The sequence below is a fragment of the Polyodon spathula genome, chromosome 3 (assembly GCF_017654505.1).
Source record: "Polyodon spathula isolate WHYD16114869_AA chromosome 3, ASM1765450v1, whole genome shotgun sequence".
NCBI lineage: Eukaryota > Metazoa > Chordata > Actinopteri > Acipenseriformes > Polyodontidae > Polyodon > Polyodon spathula.
In genome coordinates this window covers 50,570,113-50,596,580 of record NC_054536.1, presented here as the reverse complement: position 1 = coordinate 50,596,580, position 26,468 = coordinate 50,570,113, and the positions used below count along the sequence as shown (strand labels likewise).

At 37.5% G+C, this 26,468-nt stretch overlaps 2 protein-coding genes across 5 annotated transcripts in view; one reads left to right on the top strand and one right to left on the bottom strand.

Moving 5' to 3' along the window:
• The first annotated feature begins 2,843 nt into the window (after positions 1-2,843).
• LOC121313153 (tubulin beta-5 chain) lies at positions 2,844-9,625 on the top strand. 2 transcript variants are annotated; one of them, XM_041245376.1, is made up of 4 exons: positions 2,844-3,079; positions 3,988-4,096; positions 5,405-5,515; positions 7,971-9,625. In XM_041245376.1, the coding sequence occupies exons 1-4, from the start codon at positions 3,023-3,025 to the stop codon at positions 9,029-9,031; spliced, it is 1,338 nt and encodes a 445-aa protein (XP_041101310.1). In that variant the 5' UTR covers positions 2,844-3,022; the 3' UTR covers positions 9,032-9,625. The 2 variants fall into 2 exon arrangements, with proteins under 2 accessions (XP_041101310.1, XP_041101311.1); XM_041245377.1 differs by lacking the exon at positions 3,988-4,096 and having other exon boundaries at positions 2,846-3,079.
• Positions 9,626-10,683: 1,058 nt separating this feature from the next.
• The window catches only part of LOC121313152 (AFG3-like protein 2), a 29,944-nt gene continuing 14,159 nt past the window's right edge, over positions 10,684-26,468 (bottom strand). For all 3 annotated transcript variants that reach the window (XM_041245374.1, XM_041245373.1, XM_041245375.1), the window contains 9 exons: positions 23,692-23,829; positions 23,110-23,263; positions 19,933-20,040; positions 19,705-19,830; positions 18,085-18,195; positions 16,128-16,243; positions 14,161-14,361; positions 12,133-12,327; positions 10,684-11,182 (listed from right to left, as the gene is read on the bottom strand). In XM_041245374.1, the coding sequence (XP_041101308.1) occupies positions 10,961-11,182; positions 12,133-12,327; positions 14,161-14,361; positions 16,128-16,243; positions 18,085-18,195; positions 19,705-19,830; positions 19,933-20,040; positions 23,110-23,263; positions 23,692-23,829 (1,371 nt within the window). In that variant the 3' untranslated portion in view covers positions 10,684-10,960. The remainder of the gene's footprint in view (positions 11,183-12,132; positions 12,328-14,160; positions 14,362-16,127; positions 16,244-18,084; positions 18,196-19,704; positions 19,831-19,932; positions 20,041-23,109; positions 23,264-23,691; positions 23,830-26,468) is intronic.

Sequence of the window (26,468 nt, the reverse complement as noted above, 5' to 3'; positions counted from 1 at the left end):
ATGGTCCATGAAAACTGAATATTCTTTGTGCACAGACAGTGGGGGTGGCTAGCTGGCAGCAGGCCTCACTGACCGGTTACATTCCGGACATGAATGAAGCGTTACATCACCAGAACTGATAATAACCTTTAAAAACAAATCTGGACAATAAATACAGTTCAACAGTAGAATGTTCTTAAGATTTGCTATGGATTACTAGTGTATTTTAGTTATACCATAGTGATACAATTTGTTTGTAAAAATGTTACAACTGTGGTACCGTAGCTGCTTTGTATGCTTTTGTATCCCTAAGATTTAAAGATGTATTTCCCTGGTCTTTATATGACTGTACTATTTTCACTGCTTGTCATTGTACTGTTGAACTGGTAATGATTAAAAAAGTATTTGATAGCAAAACAAAATGGCGTTTCTTTAGATGAGATTTTAAAATTGAATAATATGAATACCAAAACAATTTCCTGGTTTCTGTATTAATTTGTACAGCTGCAGAGAATCTTTTGACAGAAGTACCAAGAAGATTTCTAAAAACCAGAATAGCTTTCTTTCCTGTTTCCTTCATCAGAAGAACCCAAAGCAAGAGTGTAACTGAATAAAGCATTGTTGTCTATTGTTCATGCACTTCCTATGAGTAATAGGTGACCATGTGCTTGAATCTTATGTTCAGATCAGACAGTCACAAGGCAAGGAAAGTCAATTATTTTGCAGCATTCATATATAAGTGCAGAAATAAACTAAAAACTGCAGGCGTGTACAAAAGGGGAAAATGTTACAATGCTAGTAGGAAACAAATTAGATACACACAACAAGCAGCTTTGCCGAATTCCTTTCTCCTGAAAGTAATGGCTGAGGGTTGTGTCAGGATTAAATATTGTTCTGTGTTGTATGGAAGGCAGTAACAGAGACCATGTAAATAGAATAGTACAGCTTTTGTTTTATTGTTCTTTCATACTGCTATTACTTACTGTCATGCAGTTTCTGAATAATAAAACCACACAATAAATACATATATGTGTTAATACTGGCTACTTTTCTCTTTTAGCAGTAATTACATAAATTGCTTGTCTTTGCAGTGGCTCAGTTAAAGGAATGCTTCACCAGCATAGTTAGTAAAAATAAATATATCCTAATTTAAACCCTGGAGTATTTCCCTGACACGGATTGTGCTGTATGATGTTACAGAACCCTCTGCAGTGTTTAAAAGAAACACTGTGTTTTTGCTGCATTCCCTGTTGTCCATATCACTTTTTTTTTTTTTTTTTTTTAATTCTCATATCACAGGTAAATAAACTAGGGATTTACTTTTTTCAACTTTTACTCTGGAACATTTTCCAGGTGAAAGATAAATTTTTCTTCTAAAGTTCGCAGTGCATTCAGTTCATGCTGTGTCCTGCAACAATGCTGATTGAAATGAATGGCTTATTGTGGGAACAGAAAATCAGCGTGATCTGGATCCTATACTGCGATCCTCAGAACACATTTTTTTTTTCAACCTCACAAATGCCCCCAAATAAATGTTGAGAAATGTATTGCCCAGTTAATTTATGACCCATAATGTGAGTCAAAAATAAAAATATATTTTAAAACATAAATCTAAATATGGATAACATGGGACACAGCAAAGGTAATAATGTGCTTCTTGCAAACACCTGAAGACAGGTCCGCACGTACATTAGAAGTGGTTTCAATACCTGTATATATATATATATATATATATATATATATATATATATATATATATATATATATATATATATATATATACACACACACACACACACACACACACGTGTGCTGTATTTAACGGTAATTTAATAAAACAGATTTTATTGTGTAGAAACATAGAAAAGCTGATGAAAAAATTTGTATAATTATACTGAAAAGTAGACAAGCATATTTTCTTAAGGGAATTATGTAACATATTTAAAAAAATAAAATATAACACGTTAACCCAGCAATACCAAAGAACACTGTTTAACAAGCATGTCAGTAATAACAAGTACTGTAAATTCAAAATTAGAGCTGTATGATCTAAAACAAAGCATCTACAGAATAATAAGGAATATGAATACATATGTATTTCAGCCCCAGTAGGGGATATTAAGCACTCAGATGGTAGTATTGACCTACTGTATCCCAAGCCCCCTTTTCTAGTGTGTTTTATGTATCAGAGGCTGTCACCTGTAACTTGGCAGCTGTTAGACAAGATCACAAGCAAACTTTGCAGCAAATGGACATCGTGTACACATCTGTGCCATCCAATTAGCTTTGATAGTTACCAACCAGTACTGTGGAACAAATGGAATAGGATTCCAATGCATTTTTATTGTTTGAATTTGATTTAAGCTCAATAGACATGGCCCTAACGTGGAGTGCTAGATGCAGCAGTCCCTTATAATGAAAGACAAATAAAACATTTTCTATTCTTTAACAAGTCTTTGAAGATTGCATTACTTTTCTGGTCTTCTTTTAATTAACTAAGTTCTATAATTCATTTAAAGACTAGTAGCCCGGTTTTGCACTGTGGGCAAATTGCCAAAGTAATACATTTTCTATGGATGGAGCACTATACCTATGGTTTACCCATGAACAAATTATATTTCAATGGTAGTACAGTGTTACAAAACTTATCTGTACTGTAAATGACTATCAAATATCTACATGCAGTGGTATTTTACATTGCAAACATCTACATGACACTGCCGGTTCGGTTTCCTGTGTGTTTAACTGACGTTGTGTTTGCGTTGATTTAAAGTATTTTCCGACAGCTGAAACGAAACAAAACAAAACAATAAATAAATAAATAAAATAGCAGACTTAAACCCTCGTGGATATGATTGCTCGAATGTGGTGTCGTTCGCAGACAGACCCTGCCCTGTGTAGGCTGGCTAGACTAGGCACGGGTGTACAATTACATCTCGTCGTGTTCCTCGGACAGTGCTGTTAAACTTCAGAAGTGGGGAGTCCACGGACAGTCGGTGACCGTTTCTCAACAAATCGACAGATCAACCAGCAGACCGGCACTATGAGGGAAATAGTTCACATACAAGCAGGCCAATGTGGTAACCAAATTGGAACCAAGGTAAACTAGTTCTGTATAATGGTTTTATTGTTTATTCTATTTTCATTTCAGTTGTAGTTCTTTTGTTTTAATCTGTTAAATTACAACGATATTGTCAGCATTGCACTTTTTTTCAATTAGTAAATTTGATTATTTTTTTTTTTTTTTTTTAATTTTATTTATGAGGCAGAATTTCAAGTTAAAATAACTTTTTTTTTTTTTTTTGGTAATTCAGTACAGTATAGGGCGTGTCCCCTCAGTATGTTTATGTATATTAAAAATAGTCATCGCTAGAATTTCGTTTTTTTTTTTTTTTTTAAATTCTGTTATGTACAGCTAAGGCCAGAGTTTTCCATCACATATACATGTCTTCATGAAGTTGAATGAAACCTGAATAATGTTCTGTTAACATGTCGAAATATGGCGTTGTAGTTTCCTATATACTTAACGAAAAACTGACAAAAATTGAAAAATGTGACATTTCGAAATCGCACGAAATACTGCACTACTATTATGGCTTCCGGTACACTTGCGATATATTTTATTAGTTTCTTTGATTACATGATTTTAAATAAAATATCTAAATTATGAAGGGCCTATGTCTCAATCATAAAAAAAATTCGAAACGTTAGGCCATAGATTAAAAAGTTATTTACTATTAGTATCTAGCATAAAGTTTAGTATAGGTTTATTTTTTTTTTAAGTTCCTGATAATCTTTCTTATAACATTTTTCGCTCAGCTACTCAGCAAGAACCGCTATTAAGTTTTATTCTATTCTGTTAAGAATTCATCATCTGTCCAGACAGGCTCCAGTTGCTCTTTGACGATGTATTGATAATTTACACAAAAAGGCGATTGTATAAGTAATCAGGGGGGTCTGTAGACACCGAGGCTGGGCACCGAATCACCTGTTTCTAATTTTGCACAGTTTTGGGAAGTGATCAGTGATGAACATGGCATCGACCCAGCAGGAAACTATGTCGGCGACTCAACTCTGCAGCTGGAGAGGATAAACGTTTACTATAACGAGGCATCCTGTAAGTTTACAAGTCAATATGAATCGCGGTTGAACACATTCATTGACAGTGAAATATCCGAAGGATTAAGGGGGTTAAATACTAGCTATTTATGTGAATACAGCTCATGTGGTACCCAACCGAAGTGACAAGAAATGTGTGTCGATGTGGTTATAATCCTCTTGGTTTCAACAGGCTTTGGCATATACATTCTGATAAGAACTGGACCTTTCATAAATTGGAGCTAAACCTACCATTAAATAGATCAGGAGTTTGTATTAGCATTATTTATTTAGTTATAAAAAATATGGATTACAGTCAGATCCACTGATGTACAGTCCTCATTTACTTAAGATTAGTTTTTTTATTTATTTTTTATTTCCCAGGATAGGTGGAATTAGCCAGGACATAGTTTATTGACCTGGGCTGGGGTTAAACCCTCTGCACTTCTTCAAAAGGTTGCCAGTGGATCGTTGTTGTTTACAGAGTAAACAGTACTTGCTACAATACAGTGCACTCTAACATTGTGTATAGGTCTGGTATATATTTTAGGTCTGTCTCAGAAGCAAGAGAGATCTCTACTTTTATCCATTATATGATGCTCTCCCGAAGGTCTAAATTACATTTACACAACACAGGCTTGTTTACTCGTTTGAGTCTGACTCAGAAAACATGCCATCCATTCCTTTTGTACTTGTAGAGTGGAAGCAGTGCAACAACCATTCGCATTTCTATAGCGTCTTTCATCATAAGGGTCCCACAGTGCTTCGACACAGAAAAATGAATGAAACTGTTAAATTAAAAAGAGTCTACTACATAATTTGATTAAAAAAAAGAAACTAAAGAGATACAACAATGTGGTTTTAATTGTAAAATTAGACAAACTAAGACAAAAAGTTAGTCTGTAGAAACAATTTGAGTCTTGAATTTTAAAACAAAAATGTAACGTAATTGGAATAAAAAAAGATTAACTTTTTACTTTTCTTTCTTCCTGTCACATGGCTTATAAGAATCCACATCTTACGGTGTTTGCAGTTCATTAACCATTTTCAAAGGGTTTAGATGTAAAAAAAAAGGCCACACAATGGGCCCTATTCATCACCATTGTGCTACGTTAACACCAACTTTTTTCTAAAAGAAAATTAAACATTGGTGTTTAAAATCATAAAGTAAAGAACTCAGGAGGGTTATCTAAGAACTCTTAAATGCATATTGTCTTGCTACTCCTGTAACATTGTATACAGTTTCATGAGTAGGGCCCATCGTCATGGTCCCTTGCTAGTCATTAGGACTTGTTTCCTTTATATTCTCATTCTCGTTCACTCTCAGCCCAGAAGTACGTTCCACGAGCAGTTCTGATTGATCTGGAGCCTGGCACGATGGATAGTGTTCGATCAGGGCCTTTTGGTCAACTTTTCAGACCTGATAACTTAATTTTTGGTGAGTATACAACAGCAAAGTGCAATAAGGTATTGTTTTTTTTTGTCAATTATATTTAATACTAACAGTACATACAGGAATTTAGAGCACTTGTTCTTGCCAGGACCGAAGAGTGTTGTTTTATGGTAATAGAATAATTTCTGCAATTCACTGCTAGAGTTTGTGCACTTTTTCAGGAGGTTTATGCTACTGTTTTTTTTTTTTTTTTTTTTCCCTGTATTTAAATGTAAAAGTTCTCTTTAGGAGATTTTCCCTTTTATTCCACAGCACCCTGTAGTGTCTAGGTTTAGGATACAACATGAGGCATTTTTATACTTGCCAGCAGCTTTGACCAGAATGCTGACTAACAAGCTTCATTGTGTACCTGATTCCAGCATAGTGCTGACAGCCTCTTCAGCACTGCCAAGCGGTTTGGTATCTGTGCAGCTGTCAGGAACAGGGGGAGTATGTGCTTGCCCTAATACACTCATAAAATATATATATATAGTTTTAAATAATAAAAAATTAGCAATATATTAATTCCTTGCTGTCAATTCTAAAAATAATTATTTATGTTTAAAGTTCTTTTTTTTATTGTTAATGAAGATTGCATTATACATGTTTAATTAATAGATGATAATTAAAGAGGTTTTTTATGGACAAAACATGAGGCATTTTGAGACCTGGTGGAACGAACCTCATGTCTTGTCCATTAAAACCTGTTTAAACTGACATAAAGGGCCACTAGATTACATTGTCACTTATGAACCCACCTTAAGAGACACTTCATTTCTTACCTTACAATTATGCATCATAGAGTTCCAAAACTATGTAGATACAACCGATCAACATTGTTTTACTATTTTGTTAGAATTACTGAGTTTGAACTTTTTGCATTAACATGTCTAATACAATGTGGTAAAACGCAGCAGTTATGTATGGAACACCTCCTCAGAAGTGCTGTAGTTTATAATTATCTCCTGAAGGAAATTCATTGCAGAAGACTATGTTAATGCAGCAGTTAGGGTTGAGCTCATCACCACAAAAGCAATGAAATGTGCCGTTAGTGTTTTTAACCTTAACTCGCCATTCCCACCCACACAAGCAGCCAAAGGAACCAGACAATGCAAGCAACTGCAGGCTGCCGTTATCAGGCAAGACATTAGGGCCTTATCAAGCACTATATTCTGCAATTTTGAATACTGACTTTGGATACTATTGTAATTGTGGAAACTTGTTTATTTATTTATTTATTTATTTTTTTAAAATATTATTTTGCTAAATTGCATTGACTTTACGTTTTACACAGTTCTGTGCATGGGTAGCATTTTGAGTTCATTTTGCTGTTAGGTCATTAATGGGAAATTACAATACGTACCAGATTTAAAAGTATGTACTGTATTACAGTTAACGTGACATCTCTAGTTTTGGCAAGTGATATTCTCAGAATCATAGCGTTCTGAATTAAAATACTACTTCTGTTAAATATAGTACTGTACCAAAAAAACAGTAGAGTACTTCTAAGTGGAAGCTTACTTATTTTAAAACACAGTCCTTTCAGATTTGTATTTTTGATGTTCAATGCCAGCCTAGGGGGTCTCTGTATGGAATTTGCATGTTCTCCCCATGTCTGTATGGGTTTTCTCCAGGTACTCTGGTTTCCTCTCACAGTTCAGAGATATGCTGTTCAGGTTGATTGGTCATTCTAAATTGCCCTGTCCAGAGTGTGGTCCTGCCTTGTGCCCTGTGACTGCTGGGATAGGCTCTGGCTCATGCTCACAATGACCCTGTAAAGGATTAAGTGGTTAATGATAATAGGTGGACATTGTCTGTTTTTTCAGGGAACACAAAAATATACAAGGATTGGAACAGGCCAAAGTGAAATAATCAGATATGCATCAGACATGTTTAACCGTCACTAAAGTCACAATCTTATAGGGTCAGATACGTGAGTGCTGTCTCTGTGTATGAAGAGAGAGAGAACTTTCTATAGTTTATCATATATTAAAGTGGTAAATACATGTATAAATATATGATAGCACACAAATACAGTTTCACACACTTGATCAGCACATCCCATGTGACTGGCTTGGCCAATAAAGTACAGTATAATTAAAGCTCAGGCACCAAATCTCTGTGTGTGTGTGTGTGTGTGTGTGTGTGTGTGTGTGTGTATATATATAGATAGATAGATAGATAGATAGATAGATAGATAGATTCGCGATATATATATATATATATATATATATATATATATATATTTATACCATTTAAAAACCACACACACATTTTGGTGCTTCTGCACTAGTTTTCATCAGAAACATCATTGCAACTAAATGATTTTATGATTTCTTCAGTGCATTGCAGGATACCATAACATTGATGTTGTCATCAAAAGGCTCTTTTTTTTGTTAGAGTAAAACATTTACAGGGATAACATTTTTAAAAATGATTTGGCTTTGTTGTATTACTACAGGACAAACAGGTGCAGGGAACAACTGGGCAAAAGGCCATTATACCGAAGGGGCCGAGCTGGTGGACTCTGTGCTGGATGTGGTGAGGAAAGAATGCGAGCACTGTGACTGTCTGCAGGGGTTTCAGCTCACTCACTCCCTAGGAGGAGGCACAGGCTCTGGAATGGGAACACTACTCATCAGCAAAATCCGAGAGGAGTATCCCGACAGGATTATGAATACCTTCAGCGTCATGCCTTCTCCAAAAGTGTCAGACACTGTAGTTGAACCTTACAATGCCACCTTGTCCGTCCATCAGCTGGTTGAGAATACTGATGAAACATACTGCATCGACAACGAGGCCCTTTACGACATATGCTTTCGCACACTCAAGCTCACCACTCCCACGTATGGGGACCTGAACCACTTGGTGTCATCGACAATGAGTGGGGTCACCACCTCCCTGAGATTCCCAGGACAGCTCAACGCTGATCTACGGAAGCTAGCTGTCAACATGGTGCCATTCCCTCGCCTGCATTTCTTCATGCCTGGTTTCGCACCGCTCACAGCCCGTGGCAGCCAGCAGTACCGTGCTCTCACAGTCCCCGAGCTGACACAGCAAATGTTTGACGCCAAGAACATGATGGCTGCCTGCGACCCAAGGCACGGGCGCTACCTAACAGTGGCCACCGTCTTCCGGGGTCCCATGTCGATGAAGGAGGTGGACGAGCAGATGCTGGCTGTCCAGAACAAGAACAGTAGTTACTTTGTGGAGTGGATTCCAAATAATGTCAAGGTGGCAGTGTGCGACATTCCTCCCCAAGGCCTCAAGATGGCTTCCACGTTCATAGGCAACAGCACCGCTATTCAGGAGCTGTTCAAGCGAATCTCAGAGCAGTTTTCTGCCATGTTCAGGAGAAAGGCTTTCCTCCACTGGTTCACTGGGGAAGGGATGGATGAGATGGAGTTTACAGAGGCAGAAAGCAACATGAACGACCTTGTCTCTGAGTACCAGCAGTACCAGGAGGCCACAGCTGATGGAGAGGAGACATTCGAGGAGGAAGAGGAAGAAGTGAATGAATAAACAAAACAATCATTAATTTCCAATATTCTGAATTTTCATTTGTATACCTTTCTCAGTGTTTATTTACAGTAATTAGATTCCTACATACGGGTTTAGTCTAGTAATGTAGGTGAATGTGAAGAAAACTTTCACAGCTCGTCATATAACTGAATCACTAATATGCCTTTTGGGCAAGTACAGTTACGGTTCAGGTATTAGAACTTTATATTACTGCACAATTTTATGAATGCAGAGATTCTGATTTAGTATTTAGAATTACATTTGGTAAGAATAAGGCTCTTTTAATATTGCAGTGCTGAAGTTGTGTTAGGGAAAAATAAAATAAAAATACTATGTATGAGATTTACTGTTTAGTTTATTATTTCACATTAGCTCAATTTTTGGGGGGGCTAAAGAGCAATTCCATAGAATCTTTGGCTTGAATTTACTTACACTGGCTTTAATTAGTCTTGGGAGAAAATATCTCCAAGGACTAAAATAAACCTGGTATCCCATCAAATGTATGAAAGGTAGTAAACCCACCCCTCGCTATACTGCGGATTCAGATATATAGCAGTCCTGGAGTTGGCTCCCCGTTTTTACTAACTGCATGTGCCTTAGCTGCAATATACATAGGAACTTAGAATTACTGTTTGTTTTATTTCATACTGCACATCACAAACAACAATGTACAAAACAATTAAAATAAAACATTAATATTGTACTGTTATCATATACACATGTATTGCACAATAACACAAAGTAAATTAAATATCTACTTGCTGAAGCGGGTTTTATTTTAGCCAACAAGGTGTTCATGTGTGGCAGCAGCAATGCACTAGCAAGTCACAGTGACGTCAGCTCCCTAGCAACAAGCCTTGTGTGTTGGGAATGGATTTTTTCAATGTAGCAGGTTTGTGCATTTGAGAAAGGAGCAATTAAATTCTGCTGTACGAATTAAAACTGTGTGCTGCTTTTTATACGAAAAATGAGAAAAAAAGCAGGCTGTGTAGAGGATTTATACTGGACCCTGACGCCCCCGATAAAATGAGGGAGTGGTTGCACAGTATTTGCCAGTCTAGTTGTTTTTCTATGGGTCTCTTGCTATATCGCAGCCCTTGATATATAGCGGATTTATAGTGGACCGAGACAACCGCAATATATCGGTATGGTGGTGGATCAGTTTAAAACCTGTACCTCCTTCATCCAACCTATCAATTAGATGAATAGTACTTTCTGAATGAAAACTTAACTCAAGGTGTAGTTTATTCACTTGTTTTAATGTTCCGAACATAACCAAAAAAGTTCTAATTACAAAAAAGAAAAAAATGTGCACTGTGTGATACACACTTTGATCTGTTAACCAAGAAGACCCATGTAGACTTACATATTTCACTAGTAACGCAGCAAACAAGGATTTTGTCTCCCATTATTCAGTGACAACTCACAACTACAGTATTTAAATGTTACAAAGTATTTACAATCAACATAAATACATTCAACATTGTAATATCTTTTAAAGACAGCTGCAGTATCATTCCATCAATAAATTGCAAATGATGTATATAGCGTAATTATTGTTCATTAAAAAAAAAAAAAAAAAATATATATATATATATATATATATATATATATATATATATATATATATATATATATATATATATACACTACACCACTCTTGTTTTGTTATAAAAACCAACATGTGGATGACACTGCACTCTGCCAACTAACTAGAAAGTTATCCACTCAGTGTTGTAAGGATCTTTAGCAGCTGTGATCACTAATAAGAAGAACTTCTGGTATGAGCAGTTGCACAAAGCTGACAGCCAACTGCATGCATTAATGTTTGTTTGGCTTGTGGGTTAACTGAGCCCAAGGCTGCATTAAAAGCATGTTTTTAAATGCACTGCAGCGCGAGTCATAGAGATACTGTACAATGACTGCCATTCAGAATGGCATTCCTCCGGTGATCTGTCGTGCGTACTCTTCCTTTTCTCGGTCTTTGTTCCAGTCTTTAAGACCCTCTGGGAGTGTTGTATCCTCATCAAGGCCACCTGTACCTTCCACAAATTCTTCGTAAGTCGATTTCTCAGCAAAAGGCCTGCCTCCTAACAATTCTACCATATCGTTCTTATCAAGCACCTCTTTTTCCAAAAGTCTTAGCGCAATCTGAATTAAAAGGAACAGAAACCAGTAGTTGTTGATTACAGTAAGTAATAAAATAAATGATATATAAAAAAACAACAACAACACACATTAGAAAATTATTTAAAATCTCCTGAATTATCAGAAAAGGGTGTATAGCTACAGAAAAAAAAATCTCCCAGGACTAAAATAAACCTGGTAACCCATCAAATGTAAGCAAGGTAGTATCAATTTAAAACTTGTACCTCCCTCATCCAACCAGTCAATTAAATGAATAGTACTTTCTGAATGAAAACTAACCAGGATACTTACTAACAATGGATCCATGATCACTGGTCTTCTTTTCCTGTCTAAGATCTTTTAATTCTTTGCATTTTTTTTTTTTCCCTATAACTTCTGACTCTATTGCTGATTGCTGATTGCTAGACCATCAAAGTACAGGTGTTCTTGTACCAGGAATCAACTTTACCTTCTTTGAAATATATTGCACATTGAAGTATAAAATACAAGCAAAGAACCAAAAGATGAAAGGTGTGTGTGGTGGGGGGGGGGACACAACTGTGCCTATCGGTGAAGGATTCCAAACCTCAAAAGAACTGTAGCTAAACTGCAGGTTTTTTTTTTTTTCAATAGAAACTCTTTCTGTTTGGCATAAAGAATTATAGATGCTAAACCAACAACTTATCTGCTTCCACTAAGGCTTGAGTGAATTAATGGATATTGAAATAACAAAGGAAAGAGATAAATATACTAACAATTATAAAAGTATAATGTAATAATGCATAGTGAAAGCATTGTAAATGCTAGAAAGAAATGGTAAAGCATATTGAAAATCCACTGTGAACTATGGTACCGGCATAGTCTAATGCATAGTATACCCATGGGAAGAGAACGGGGAAACTGCAAAAACACAGTGATAAACTTCTGGAAGAAGCGCTGCCGATTTTGAGTGTTTGACTTTTTCAGCATCTAACCTTTTCAACTTCAGCTTTTTTCTCTGTCAAGAGCTTCTGCGTGCGCTCATAGGCAGTGTTGATAAGGATGCGCACTTCAGTGTCAATCAGTCTGGCCGTGGCCTCGCTGTAGGGTTTCTCCAATACCATTTCTCCTTGCCGAGGAAGATCAAAGGACACCTGACCCACCTTTTCATTCATTCCAAACTGCACAATCTACACAACAGAAAGACATGTCAAAAGCAGACACCAACACTGAATACATTTAAAATTAAGACTGTCACTTGATAAAAAATTTTAAAGCGCTTAATGGCCATTGGTTGATTAACTGGTAGATTAATCATTGCACATTTTTAATAAAGGTAACAATCTTACAGTGGCTGTCCTGCATAATAACACTGATAATGCGTAAATAAATAAATAGAAGTCAATAAATAAATATAATAACAAATAAATAGAAGTCAATAATCTAAAAAGAAATAAATAAATAAGACCAATGGGAATTTGATATTTAAAAAAGAAAAAAACATTTTATTAGTATGTAACAGATGTTACCTTTCTGTCCTATTACCCATATAAAACAGATGTAGGGAACTAATAACCCAAGGGCCAGAGCAGCAGTTATACAAGTACTGTTTAACCACTCTGGGTAACCCCTAAACAGGGGTTTATAACTAACTCAACAGTTCGGCATTCTGGATTTTACCACAGCGTTCACCACAGCTCTGATTACAATGCACACGAGTAACTTTGCAGGCACTTGTTTGGCAATCATTTAAATCAACGTAGATAAACATTCTACTTCTAAATTCGTATATACATCCGAATATTATTATTATTTATTCTGTATTGTTTGGCCGGACGAGCGAGATGCTGTCCGCCAGGTTTTTGTTTTTATTTTTGAAAATGTCGTGAGGATGCGTGACTCATCAGCTACTGATTATTTAACTAGCTGACAGTCAAGCATTCTTATTTAATCTTGTGCAGACTGTGGCCGAGGGGTAATAAGGTAATTTAATTAATAGCTAGTTAACCCCTCGGCCAGAATATAAAAGCCTGCAGCTGTCTGCACTCGAGGTGGAGTGTAAGAGTGAGGAGAGACATAAGTCTGTGTGAGGGGGAATTTAAAACTAAACTAAAAACAATTTCTATACGTGCTGGCTAAAACCCAGCACGATACTTGTTTGTTTTGTTCACTGAGATTTTGTTTATTATTTGTTTATTTGTTTGGCCAACGCGCCCTTTGTTTTGTGTGTGTTTTGTTTTGTTTTTTTAAATCCTTAGTTTTCTATTATTTAATAAAACACTGAGCGTTCCTGTGCCTCAGTTTCACCCGCTATATCCTGAGTCTGTTTCTGGTCTGACGTCACCACTGCAAGCCATCCTGGTCACAAACACTATCAACAATCCTTGTACAAAGCAAAACAATTATGATTTTTATACAATTTAACCCCTTTTTACATGAGCTTCAAACCAGTGTCCCACCACTTCCAGTGAGAGAGCGTGCTTCAAAACAGCACTTCCCTAAACAGCAGCATGCATTTCTCTCTATCCAAAATGCACTTTAAATGCACAATTAAATTGTATTCTTACATTGAATTGATGCTCTGCAAGTCCAAACCACAGTAAGTTTGCTTTGATGGAATAACTATTGACTACACTTTTTAATGAATGAACCCCTAAATCTGGAACACACTTTAACCTTTCAAAAGGAACTGCTGTACCTTGAACTAGAATTTTGAGAATATTCTAACACAGAAACTTGTATGGGCAGACAAATTTAGAACGATCTTTGTGGTACATAATGGATTATTAATTCTGCTTCACAAAGTTGTGCAACTTATGTATACCAAAATGTTTATAAATAATAACAAACTGCTTTTCCGGATACAAGAAGGCAATAAATATAAATATTTTATACCTAAGAGGTCTTTTCGTGTCACAAATGTGAGAGATAAACACCATAAAATGGTGTGATGCAAGACATAAATAAGAATCAGACACCAAGTAACAGAGCAAAGTCCAAATGTAAGACAAACTTTAACAGACCTGAGCATATGCACTCTGCGTGACCTTCTTCAAATCATCCTGTGCTCCGGTAGTAATTCGACCAAAAAAGATCTCCTCCGACACCCTTCCTCCCAGAGTCATGCACATCCTGTCAAGGAGCTGCTCTCTGGTGTACAGGTACTGTTCTTTTGGCAGATATTGTGCGTAGCCCAGCCCCTTTCCACGAGGGATTATGGAAACCTACAGAAATAAAAAGAAATCAAACATTTAACACTATCATGTGACTCCACCATCTACTGGTGAGAGTCACATGATAGTGATATAAAAAAAAAAAAAAAAATCTGAGAAATCATTAATCAAAAAGTAAAGCACAATAATAATAATAATAATAATAATAATAATAATAATAATAATAATAATAATGTCTAGTTGGTTCTGTAAAATTTCTAGGCTTGTATACAAATTAGTACCAGTAATACCTGGTCTTTGTGTGCCTTAGTGACATCGTGGTTTTGTGACGTTTTCTAATCTGTGTGTTTCAAGGGCGGATACATATTGCAGTGTTCACTGTGCATGTTTGATGAAGACTGTTAAAAACACGGACACATTGTTGTATTTAATTTAGCTGAAAAATTGGCGTTGAAAATGGATATAAGAAAATGGTTTAAAACAAATGAAAAAATGTGTCTGGTAGCAGTAGTCATCAACAGCGGTCACTGAAGACAGGCCCACAGTAACCGATGAAGGGCAGTGGATGGCAACCGAGTCGCAGCAGAGCGACAAGGCCCCAGCAGTTAAACTGTCTAATGATTTAGGTGCGGGAAAATCCAGCTCAGGTAATCCTTTCTACGTTCCCCATTTGTGATTTTGGAGGCAAGAAAAGGTCACTTGTGAGTTCATGGTATAAAAACAGAGAGTGAATAGAATATTCACAGAATGCAGATGGCGGATGCAGCATTCCGTTTCCTGTGTCGAAAATTTGGCTCGACAGGAAATGCTGATCTGGCACTTAGTTTCAATAGATACTGTGATTGGAAATATGCAACTGAATCTAATAACTGATTAAATACGCATGACGGAGTGGAACGAAAGAAAAAGGCATAGCGCTATGGGAAAGGTAGTAGTGATATCGATATCGATAATGTGGCAGAAGGGTCCAGTGGACTTTTCTTATATTTATTTGAATATACATTGAGGAAAGTCTACAAAATCCCTGGCAATGCTAAGTATACCTGTCATGACATTCAGAATGAAATCATTGAAATAATAGTGATACAGTAAAACAAGAAATAGTTTGTGAAACTGGAGATTCGTGGTACACTGTGAAAGTGGATGGAATATGAGACCCAACAGGATGTGAAAATATCTCCATTGTAATTCGTTTTCTTGCAGAAAGCTATGACATCAAAGAAAGGCTTCTAACAATAGCCACCAATGATACACTTGACGCTTTATCACTTACTAACACGGTCATAGCAGAAATACAGAAAACTGGGCTTAGTACTTCCAAAATGCTCAGTCAGTGCTACGATGGAGCTAGCGTGATGTCAGGCTGGCATGGGGGAGTTCAAAAATGGATGCAAATATATATATAGCATATATATATATATATATATATATATATATATATATATATATATATATATATATATATATATATATATATATATATATATATTACTTTAAAATCACCAGTTGTGTTTAGTCATATTTGCCAAGTCGCCTGAAAGAGTAGAGGAATTCTTTAATGTGTGCGACTCTACAAGTTTATTAGGAAACCCACTGTTGCTGCTCTCTACAAAGGTGAGAAACTTAAGTGTTTACTGGAACAGCAATAGACTGGTCATTATGGCACAGTATCAGTTATCATCAAGTTGTTTGACAGCATTGATTTATCTTTTTCAAAATGAGTCCCCCTAAATAAGTGGATGCCTTCCCCACAGCGTTCATGCTGCCGCCCGGCCTGGGTGAGAGTAGAAAGTTCACCAGTCTTTTGTAACCCTCACCTTTAATAAGGGATCCGCGTGTTCCAAGAACCAGCCTGCTACCGCATGCCCAGCCTCATGGTAGGCCACCGTTTTCTTCTCTGTTGGCTGAAGGACCTGAGTCTTTTTTTCCAGACCTAGATTTAAAATAAATAAATAAATACATAAATGTACAACATTAAATGTCAGTGAAGCTTCTAGAATTAAACTTTGGTTTCGACAAATGCATCTACCCCTGCCACCTCACTCCAATTTAGGAACTAGAACTGTGCAATAATAAGTTAAGGTATATATTCTCAGGAGGGAGATCATTATTCCAATCACAGAGAGATTCAGCTGGTTACAGAAACTTTAGACATGCGGTAGGGTATTTGTAGCATTTTTGAGGAACTTTGAGGCTGTAACCTCACCTTATATGTGGTGCAGCACAAGTATTATGAAAACAGCACCAATATGAACATAATAAACAAATAAGATTAGTTGAAAATCAAAAACAGTTGGTCCTAGATTTTCAAAATAACATATTTACTCAGTGAAACTGAAAATAGAAACTTTTAACTGGTTTACTGTATCCTATTACTGTGTACAATCATAAACTTTTTTTCACATTATCAACACACCATACTCCACACTGTTAAGGAGAAAAAAAATTTTATTGAGGAAAAAAATGATATATTAAAAATACAAAACTGAAAGATCATAACTGGATAAGTCTCCACCCCCCTGAGTTAATACTTGGTGGAGGCACCTTTGGCAGCAATTACAGCTGTGAGTCTGTTGGGATAGGTCTCTACCAACTTTGCACACCTAAATTCAAGGTGGGCTTTCTTGAGTAATGGCTTCTTTCTTGCCACCCTACCATACAGGCCAGAACTGTTGAGTGCTTGGGATATTGTTGTCACATACACACATTGACCAGTCTTGGCCATAAAAGCCTGTAGCTCTTACAAAGTTGCCATTGGCCTCTTGGTAGCCTCTCTGATCAGTCTCCTTCTTGCTACAAGGGATATTCAAGGCCTTTGACATTTTTTTATACCCATCCCCTGATCTGTGCCTTTCAACAACTTTGTCCCGGAGTTCTTTTGAAAGCACCTTGGTGCTCATGGTTGAGTCTTTGCTTTGAAATGCACTACCCAGCAGAGGGAACCTACAGGAACTGCTGACTTTATCCTGAAATCATGTGAATCACTATAATTTAACACAGGTGGAGGCCACTTAACTTGGTGTGTAATTCTTAAGGCGATTGGTTACACCTGAGATAATTTAGGATTGCTATTGGGGGGGTGGAGGGACTAAGCTATCCAACTAAGCTATTTCAGTTTTTATTTTTAATTAATTTTCGACACATTTCTAGAATATTTTTTTCACTTGGAAGTTGTGGGGTAGGATGTGTAGATAAATGAAAAATAAAACTAATTTTATGCATTTTAATTCCAGGCTATAAGGCAATTCGAATTTTGAAAGGAGGTGTAGACTTTCTATAGGCACTGTATATATCTCTGTCTCGCTATAAAGCAGGGCTGTCTTTCTGGTGCAAAATTTGAGCACCTGTTTTAAAAAAAAAAAAAAAAAAAAAACCTTGACAATTTTTCCTAGGATTCTATCCACAGAGAGGCAGCTCAAGTCATTTTAAGGTCAATTATATTTTATTACTTCCATGGACGACTAGTCCCAACACTAACGGATGTGTGAATTCTTTTTTTATTTAAATATGCAGCATTTGTGTCAAATAGCATTGCATTTCTGTTGGAAAGTTCTCCCAGTGCACACCTTGTATGCTTTCACAAAATGGTGATCGTTTTGGAGGGCCCCTAAAAGAAGCTATAGAAAAGTGCATTTTACTTTTAACATGCCCCTCAAATCTATACCAAATTAAGTTCTAGAGCAATTTGAAAAGAAAATATGAATATAGTGTAATCAGCTGTCTGTCCCCATCCTAACCATTGGGATTTTTTTTTTTTTTAAATACTAGGCTTACCTCCTATTACTCTTTCAATAGCCTGTTCAAAGTGCTTTTGGTTGATGGCATCTGAGAGATGTCTTGCAGCGATTAATGCAGCTTCATTACACACGTTAGCGATGTCTGCACCTGTAGAAATGTAGCCAGGAGTTATATAACACAGACACAGAATTCACTGCTGACAGTATAGCCAACAAGTACATAGAAAACAAGTTAAATACAAATAGTCTGGACCAGCATTCTAGTTGATGAAACTTGAGATGGATGGAAATGGATTCAGTAAATGCAGCACAGTACAGTTACACAGATCTGTGGAAACAGACATTCACTGCACAGCAATAAAACTTGGGAAGGGTAGGCACCAAACGATGGGGATCAAGATTCTACCCACACATGACGCAAATTGGTCATGTAAATAATGCCTTTGCTGTAAATTAATTTCTTAATATGACTTAATTGCGTAGCGACAGAATTACCAGACGCCTGTTTCGCCCACCATAGTATAAGGTATGATCGGATTATTCTTGACAAGTGTACCGTAGCTCTACTAATCGGTATTTCAAAATACTCGGAATGCATTGGTTTTTATACATAATATTTAAGTTTTTAAAGCGTATAATAAAATAGGTATGTCTGGAACTAGTGCCTGCGGTTTATGCCATTCTCAAATTAATCGTCTTTGTCTGAATTGAAACAAACGTCCAGCGATCCGAGGAGTACAAACAATGACCGGGAGAAAATTGCATGCCTATTGCACCAAACACCTGGTTTGTCTAGCAATAATTTATAGTAGTTTTACTAGGTCGTGATTAAATAAATCACTGGTTCATTGGTCCATTTATTAAAAAAAAGTTTTAGTTGAATGTGTCTCTGAGAAAATACTAAATGAATGTTGCATTATTGTTCTCTTGTTCTCAGTTCAATATATTAAGTGATATTGTAGTGCTGAAAACTAGTTGAAACTAACGAGCAAGTCATGCCATCCATCCCCAAACAAGACTCTAAATACAAAAATTAGCTATCAAATCTGTAACATGAAAATCATCATGACTGACATTCACTGTATGCACGTATATAAATCTTAGTTTGAAATAGAGTAGACAGGTGCATCCATACACCCCCCCCCCAATACTCTGTGATACTCACTAAATTGAGCTAAAAAATACCAATGGACAATATTTGGGTTGCCACAGCATTTATGGGATGTCACGATTATTAAAACCCCTTTTTTTTTATTTTTGTCATTCCTAGAAAATGATTAGCATTTTGCAGATGGCTTGCTCATTAAAGCGATTTGCATATTATTTGAAGTGTGTCTCAATCAGATAAAACAGTGACACGTGTCCCACCCTCATGCACCACAAACTGGAAGAGTTGTCCATCACTTTATTCCAAGCCACTAGATCACACACAAAACAAAATCACTGTACACAAAGTAAACTAGCAAAACTTTCATTCACTACTTGTCCTTTTTTTTCTTTTTTTTTTTTCTTCTATTGACTCCCACTACCACCTCCATACTGGCAGGTCCTTTTCCTTTAAGGAACAAGGCTTTTACTGAAGTTCACTCTTACCAATATGCTGGATTTCACAACTGAATCAAGTTGCTCGCGGGTGTGACCGTGCTTCCAAACTGACCTGAAAATCCTGGGGTTAATGCAGCCATTTTCCTTGCTAAACCCTCCTTGTCTAGACTGAGCTCCAGTTTTAGTGGCCGGAGATGGACTTTGAAAATAGATGCTCTCCCTTTTATATCAGGGTGTCCTTTTGTTGGGGAAAGAGAAAGAAACACAATATCTTTTTTTCAGTTTTATTAAAAAATAAAGTGTAACAATAATAAAAAAAATAAAAAAAAACAGCACTTACCGATGTAGATCTGTCTGTCAAATCGGCCAGGTCTCATAAGAGCTGGGTCTAGGATGTCTGGTCTGTTGGTGCCAGCCAGGACAACTACGTTTGTTGCTGTGTTAAATCCTGTCAGGAGAAAATTGCAAAGTTTGAGGTCATCAGAACTTCAGCACTGTTTTGTCCTAATTATGAATGCATATGTAAAAGTGTCTGTAAATCCTTGTCATAAAATATCAGATCTAAACTTAACTGAACTATTTTACACCAATGGGGTATTATCTAAGCGAGAACTTTAGTTTAGTTATGCATCATCCATCATAACTGCCCTTCAACCTCCCTCTGACAATTTTTCCTTCCCCCTCCCCCTCCCCCTCCCCCTCCCCCTCTCTTCACCCCCTTACCTTCACTCCTTGTCTTCCTCCGAAATCTCTGTACCTTAGACACAGGTTACCTGATCTCCCTCTCTTCCTTGTTGCTTCCCCCCCATCTCTGACTTTTCCTCCCTTCACCCAGACTTAGCCTCTGTCACCCTGTCTACTGCGCTATCCTCTTCCCTTAACTCCCTAGCACCTCCACGCCCTTATTCTCCTTCATTTAGGCCTCCTCCAACCACAGCTTACCCCTTATCTTAAAACTGACTGATCTTCCCTGCGTTGGGTGAAGTGACTTCGGAAGTCCTCCCCCTCACCTTTGAACTTCAAAGCCTACCGCTCCCTCCTCTTCAATTTTCACTCTGCTCTGGAACTAGACAAACACGAATACTTCCTAACCCTCATCACTGCTCTGGCCCCCCATTCCCGTCAGCTCTTCTCAACCTCAATAAGTTACTCTGTCCCCCTCCCTCATCCCAATTTCCATCCCTCCCAACCCTCACTGCTACTGATCTCACAGATTACTTCACCACCAAAATTACTACTATTCGTCTACACCTCCTGACACTCTCCCAGACTAGTCCCCACCCTCAGCTTCCCATCCCAGCTCCTCTTGCTCCTAATGCCCTCTTTACCGCTTTCCTCCCCACATCCTTACCTAAACTCTCCTCCATTACTGCCAAGGCTCACCCTACCTCTTCCCCCCTGGACCCTGTCCCTGCCTCCCTCATACCCTCACTCCTCCCTCTTATCCTCCCTTACCTAGTCTCCCTCTTTAACTCCTCTCCACCAGTATCTGTCCTGCCATCTTTAAATCAGCTCCCATCCCTTTGTTAAAAAAACCCTCTCTCGACCCTGGCTGCCCTGCTAATTACTGCCCAATCTCTCCCCATATTTCTCTAAGCTCCTTGAGTGTCTAGTCCACTCACGCCTATCACACTACATATCCGCCAATTCACTTCACACGATTTCAATCTGGCTTCCATCCCTTCCATTCCACTGAGACCGCCCTTCTCACTGTCCAGAATCATCTGACCAACTCCTCCCATGCTGGTCTTTCCTCAATTCTCTTTCTCCTTGATCTTTCCTCTGCCTTTGACACAGTCGATCACCCCATCCTTCTCTTCACTCTATCTAACCTCAGCATCTCTGGCACATCCATTGACTGGTTACAGTCCTACCTATCTGCATGCACCTCTGCTGTTGCTTTCAAAAGCCTCGCTTCCCCCCTCTCCCCTCTGACTGTTGGTGTCCCCCAGGGCTCTGTCCTGGGAACCTTGCTATTCTCCATGTACACCTCACCCCTTGAAGCCCTTATTTCCTCATTTAACTTCTCCCATCATTTCTTTCCTGTCAACACCCAGATTTTCTTTCCTTCCCTTCTACGCTTTTACACCATTACAACAAATTCAAAACGCCTCTGCCAGATCATATTAAACCTCCCCCACTCCTTTCATACCTCCCTCTCCTCCAACTACACTGGCTCCCCGTCTATTACCGTTGCCTGTTCACATTCCTTACCCTTGAGTATAAATCTCTCCATGGTCTTGCCCCACCTTATCTGGCTGCACTGAGAACCTACTATATTCCCTCACGTCCTTTATGCTCCCAATCACTATTGTTCCTCTCTGTCCCACCCTCATCCCGTGCCCAGTCCCGTTTCTATTCATTTTACCTTCTTGCTCCCCTTCATTGGAAAAGACTCCCACTTATCATAAAACAGTCACCCACACTGCGTAGTTTCCACTCCTCCCTCAAAAAGCATCTCTTCTCCCCAGCCCATCCTACTGCTACTTCTGGCCCGACCTCCTGTTATTACCCTGCTTTCTTGACCCTGACCTAGCCTTTGACCCTCTGCTTTCATTTAAGCATTTAAACATCTATCTCCCCACCCTAGCCCAATAAACTTTTAATTTGTAAAGCGCCGGCTAAAGGCGTTATAAAAAATTTAACTAAATAAATAAATAAATTTATATTGGTCGTCAAACCCAATCATCATCCCAGACAACTATCCTAAAATCTGGCACAATAATTAAATTTGGCAGAACTGCTCTAAACAACAATGAAAAATTAAAATAAAATGCAATTATTACACTGTTGGAAGCTACTGAAAAAATGCACGTGCCTCCTGCCACCCTTTCGAATTCGGGAATATATGCTTTTAACATGCATTCTTTTACCATTGTTGATTGTGATAATAGAGCCATTTTCTGTCCGATAACCCAAGAGCATCAGTTGTCCTTTTTTTCTATCAATCGTAGACCACTTTTTATAAAGTTGTGAACATACCTTGCCTTCTATGAAGCTACTCTTAGGATGTTGCTTTTCTTATTCTTTCAAGTACATTTTTTACACAATAAAATAAATGGAAAGCTTGCTTGTAAAGAGCCAGAAATGTATTTTGCTCTTGAACCTTCAATTCCTCACACATTCAGCTGCTCTAGACCAACAGGCTTAAGCTCATACCAGCTGGACTTGGTCAGCTACCAGACAATAATGCTTGCTAACCCGGGGTCTAATTCTCAGTGCCATTGGTAATCTTAATTGGGAAGTAAAACAAGAAACCTGTATTGTTTTTGCTGTCAACATTAAAGCCAATGGGTACCAATAATAGATTTACTGGAGCTTGGTATACATCTAATAAAACACTTTCTTAGATTAAATACAAGAACTAAGCTCACTGCAAATTTTATAAGATGTTTATAAAACCAGCTACAGAATACAAAGGACTGGCTTGTAACAAGGGAGCTCTATTTGTTTTTGCTCAGGATATTTAAAAACAAAAAAGTGGCTGTTTGATCTCTACACTTGGACCCTTTCTCACCATCCATTTCCACTAGCAGCTGGTTCAGGGTGTTCTCCTGTTCGCTCTGTCCCCCAAAGTTCCCTCTGCCTCTTTTCCTTCCCACAGCATCAATTTCATCAATGAAGAGGATGCAGGGGGCATTCTTACGGGCCATTACAAATAAATCTCTCACCTGGAACAGTTAACAGGACTGTCTATCAACAATGAACCAGTAATAAACACACACAGTTTTGAAATGGCTGTGCAGCAAGTGTAGGAGAAATAAGGTAATAGTATGTAAGGGAGAAATGTTTTCTATTTCTAAATAGTAAAATAGTATGGAAAATAGTAGCAATATTGATTTAATGTATATCTGTTTATTTGGGTTTTTTTTTTTTTTTTTTTTTTTTTTTGTTTGCAAGACGAACCAATGCATATTAACTGTATTACATAAAATCAGTATCCCCTGGGCCATGCTTACCTACAGCTATGGTTAGCATTTTATTCGCTAATCACATTATTTATTTATTTTTACAAAACATGAATACAGTAAAGTAAGGTAATCAGTGGCAGCATTGTTAACATCTTTTTAAATGAATGTATTTTTATTAACCAAATTACCCGAGCTGGACCAACTCCAACAAACATCTCCAGGAACTCTGAGCCGTTGACTGTGATGAAGGGGACGTTGGCCTCTCCTGCAGTAGCTTTAGCCAAAAGGGTCTTCCCAGTGCCTGGAGGCCCAGTCAGAATAGCACCCTAAAAGCACAATTGGTTAACAAAGACCAATACTCTGCATTTCAAAGCCATCTAATCTACCCATGTCTACGACCATTGCATATTAAAAAACTGCTATAATTAAAAACTGGCACTTTGTCAACAGGAAAAAAAAAAAAAAAGCATACAAGCAGCAAAGGCAAGTTATAGTCCAGCAGTGTATAGTCCAGAAGTGATTCCTTCTGAGAGAACCTGGAGCTCCAATGACCCACGTATGTACTGTAGAGTATATCAACAAGCTCTAATTAGGGGTGTAAACGCACATATCACGATATGCAGGTCATTGTACAGTACAATACATGTTATGGGCTATAATTATGATGCATAATAAGATCAAATGATCATTTAACGACAGACCATTTTGTTAAAATGAAATCAGAACATTATGTATTAATACCAGCTATAAAACATGTATTCTTCATTCAGGAACCATTTGGTCAACTACAATGAAGTATTACATGTTGTTCTTATGATCTTGTATCATGACACAAATGATGCATGCCTCTTATGACACTACATCATGTAAGGAAAGTATCATGAATCATTAATACCCAATACATTGTTACACTGCTACCGGTATGTAGAAAAACCTGGAAACTTTGTATTTCAAGGCCAAAACACCACACATTGCTGACCCACACGTAACAGCCGACGGGAAGCAGCTGTGACAGACCCTGCAGCTGCTCAGTACCTCCTCTCCGGGCAGGTGCTGCTGTGAGGGAGTGTCACTTGAGAAGCCATCAAATATAGTAGGAGATACAGTAATTCACTGCATATATATATATATATATATATATATATATATATATATATATATATATATATATTATATATATATATATATATATACACACACACACACACACACACACACACACACACAAACACACATTTAAAACATGTTGTTTTCTGATCAACCTGCCTATAGTCACTAAACCACCTCCTAAGCTAAATAGCTTCGACCACCACCATCATGTCTATTAATTTCTCTGCTTCCCTGTCGTTCCATAATTGAATCGTGCCCCCCTCCCTTGCTCTCGTCCTCGCCCCCACAGCTGTCTCTAACTAGCTTTCAGCTGAATTCAAGTCTATGTGGAATGCCAATTAGCTGCCCATTGGATTTGAATTCCTCATTTCAGTACAATGATATGAGTCATTATTGCTTAAACGTTTTGGACCTCGCCCCCCTTCCTCATGTCTGTGGTACCTGATGCCCTACCACACATATGTACTTATACCAGTAAAAAAATCCAACATGCCTCTGGCTTCTCTGTATGACAATGCTGTTAGGTTTTTGTTTTTTTTTCCTATCCATCATACTAAGAGCAAACAACACTGCAAATTAAGGTGCACACCAGGTAGTAAGCCAATAAACAATCATTACCAGGTGGCAGTGGACTTCATCCAAAAATATGCAAGCTTAAATTGCCAACAGTCAGATGCACAGTGCCACCTACAAACTCTGACATGTCGGGAGGTGTCAGCAGAAATATGCGTTTTAAGTTAATATATACCGTATTACGGGACATTTTGCCTGGTATTAAATTCGGCGGATTTGCTACCTTGGGGGATTTTGACGGTTTTTGAATTGCCGTTTTTCACTTAGTACGTTCAAAAAAGAAATGTCAGTTTTGCATTTCTACTTTTAATTCCAAAAACATTCTAATAAATTTTTAATGAAATCTGTCTGTAAAACTGTACCTCATTTACAATATCTTGTTATAGCATCTGTTACTGCAGAAACTTGGAGAACAACAAAGAATGCCTTATAAACAATCAGTTTTTGCATTTATTGTCTTATAGGGACTTCATTTTAAGGTAACGGTAAACTTTTACGATAAGCATTATTAACACTCAGTTTTAAAACTTAACTATGGTTCACAACATAACACAGTGGAATGACCACAGTATGTAATAATTGTAGGGCAGTATCCCCATGTGTGAAAACTTTGACAATAAAACCAAAATGAAAATGCTTTAATTTGCTTTGAAATAATTTCAAACTGGTTAATAGCCCAGCAAGCACTGGCAAAATCAGCTTAGTTTTATACGGTGCAGAAGTAATTTATTTTAACATTTTGTTTTGTTTATGGACTTTGCGATACCTGCACAATGAGTCTTCAGTAACAATCGTATCGACAATAACAATCAACCATTTTATTACAGATTTCTAAGATGTCTGGTACAAACATTTTCGGCTTTCACTTTAATTAAACCCTTGCAAAAACTAAATAAATAACAAAAAAAAATGCTTAACATAAAAAAGAACAGTCCTATTACAGTAGCAGGCAGTTTACAGTCCCTCTGGGTTTCTGATCACATCATCAATTCCATTTTTTTTTTTTTTTTTTTTTTTTTTTTAAATCCACTGATGGAAATTTCAGGTCTACTTTTATTTTTTTCAAGCAAGTTAGCTTCATCACTGCCATTCTCATATCCACTTTCACATCTGAAGCATTCTTTCCGTCGTCCACCGCTTCTTTAACCAGCCAGAGAGCGGGATCAGAACAAGCAATGTATCCAACTCTCTGGATTGGTGGAAGTATTATTGGCAATCCAATCCAAACTGCCAATAAAGCCAAAATAAATGAACCGCTTGCTATACGGTATAGGTTAAGATG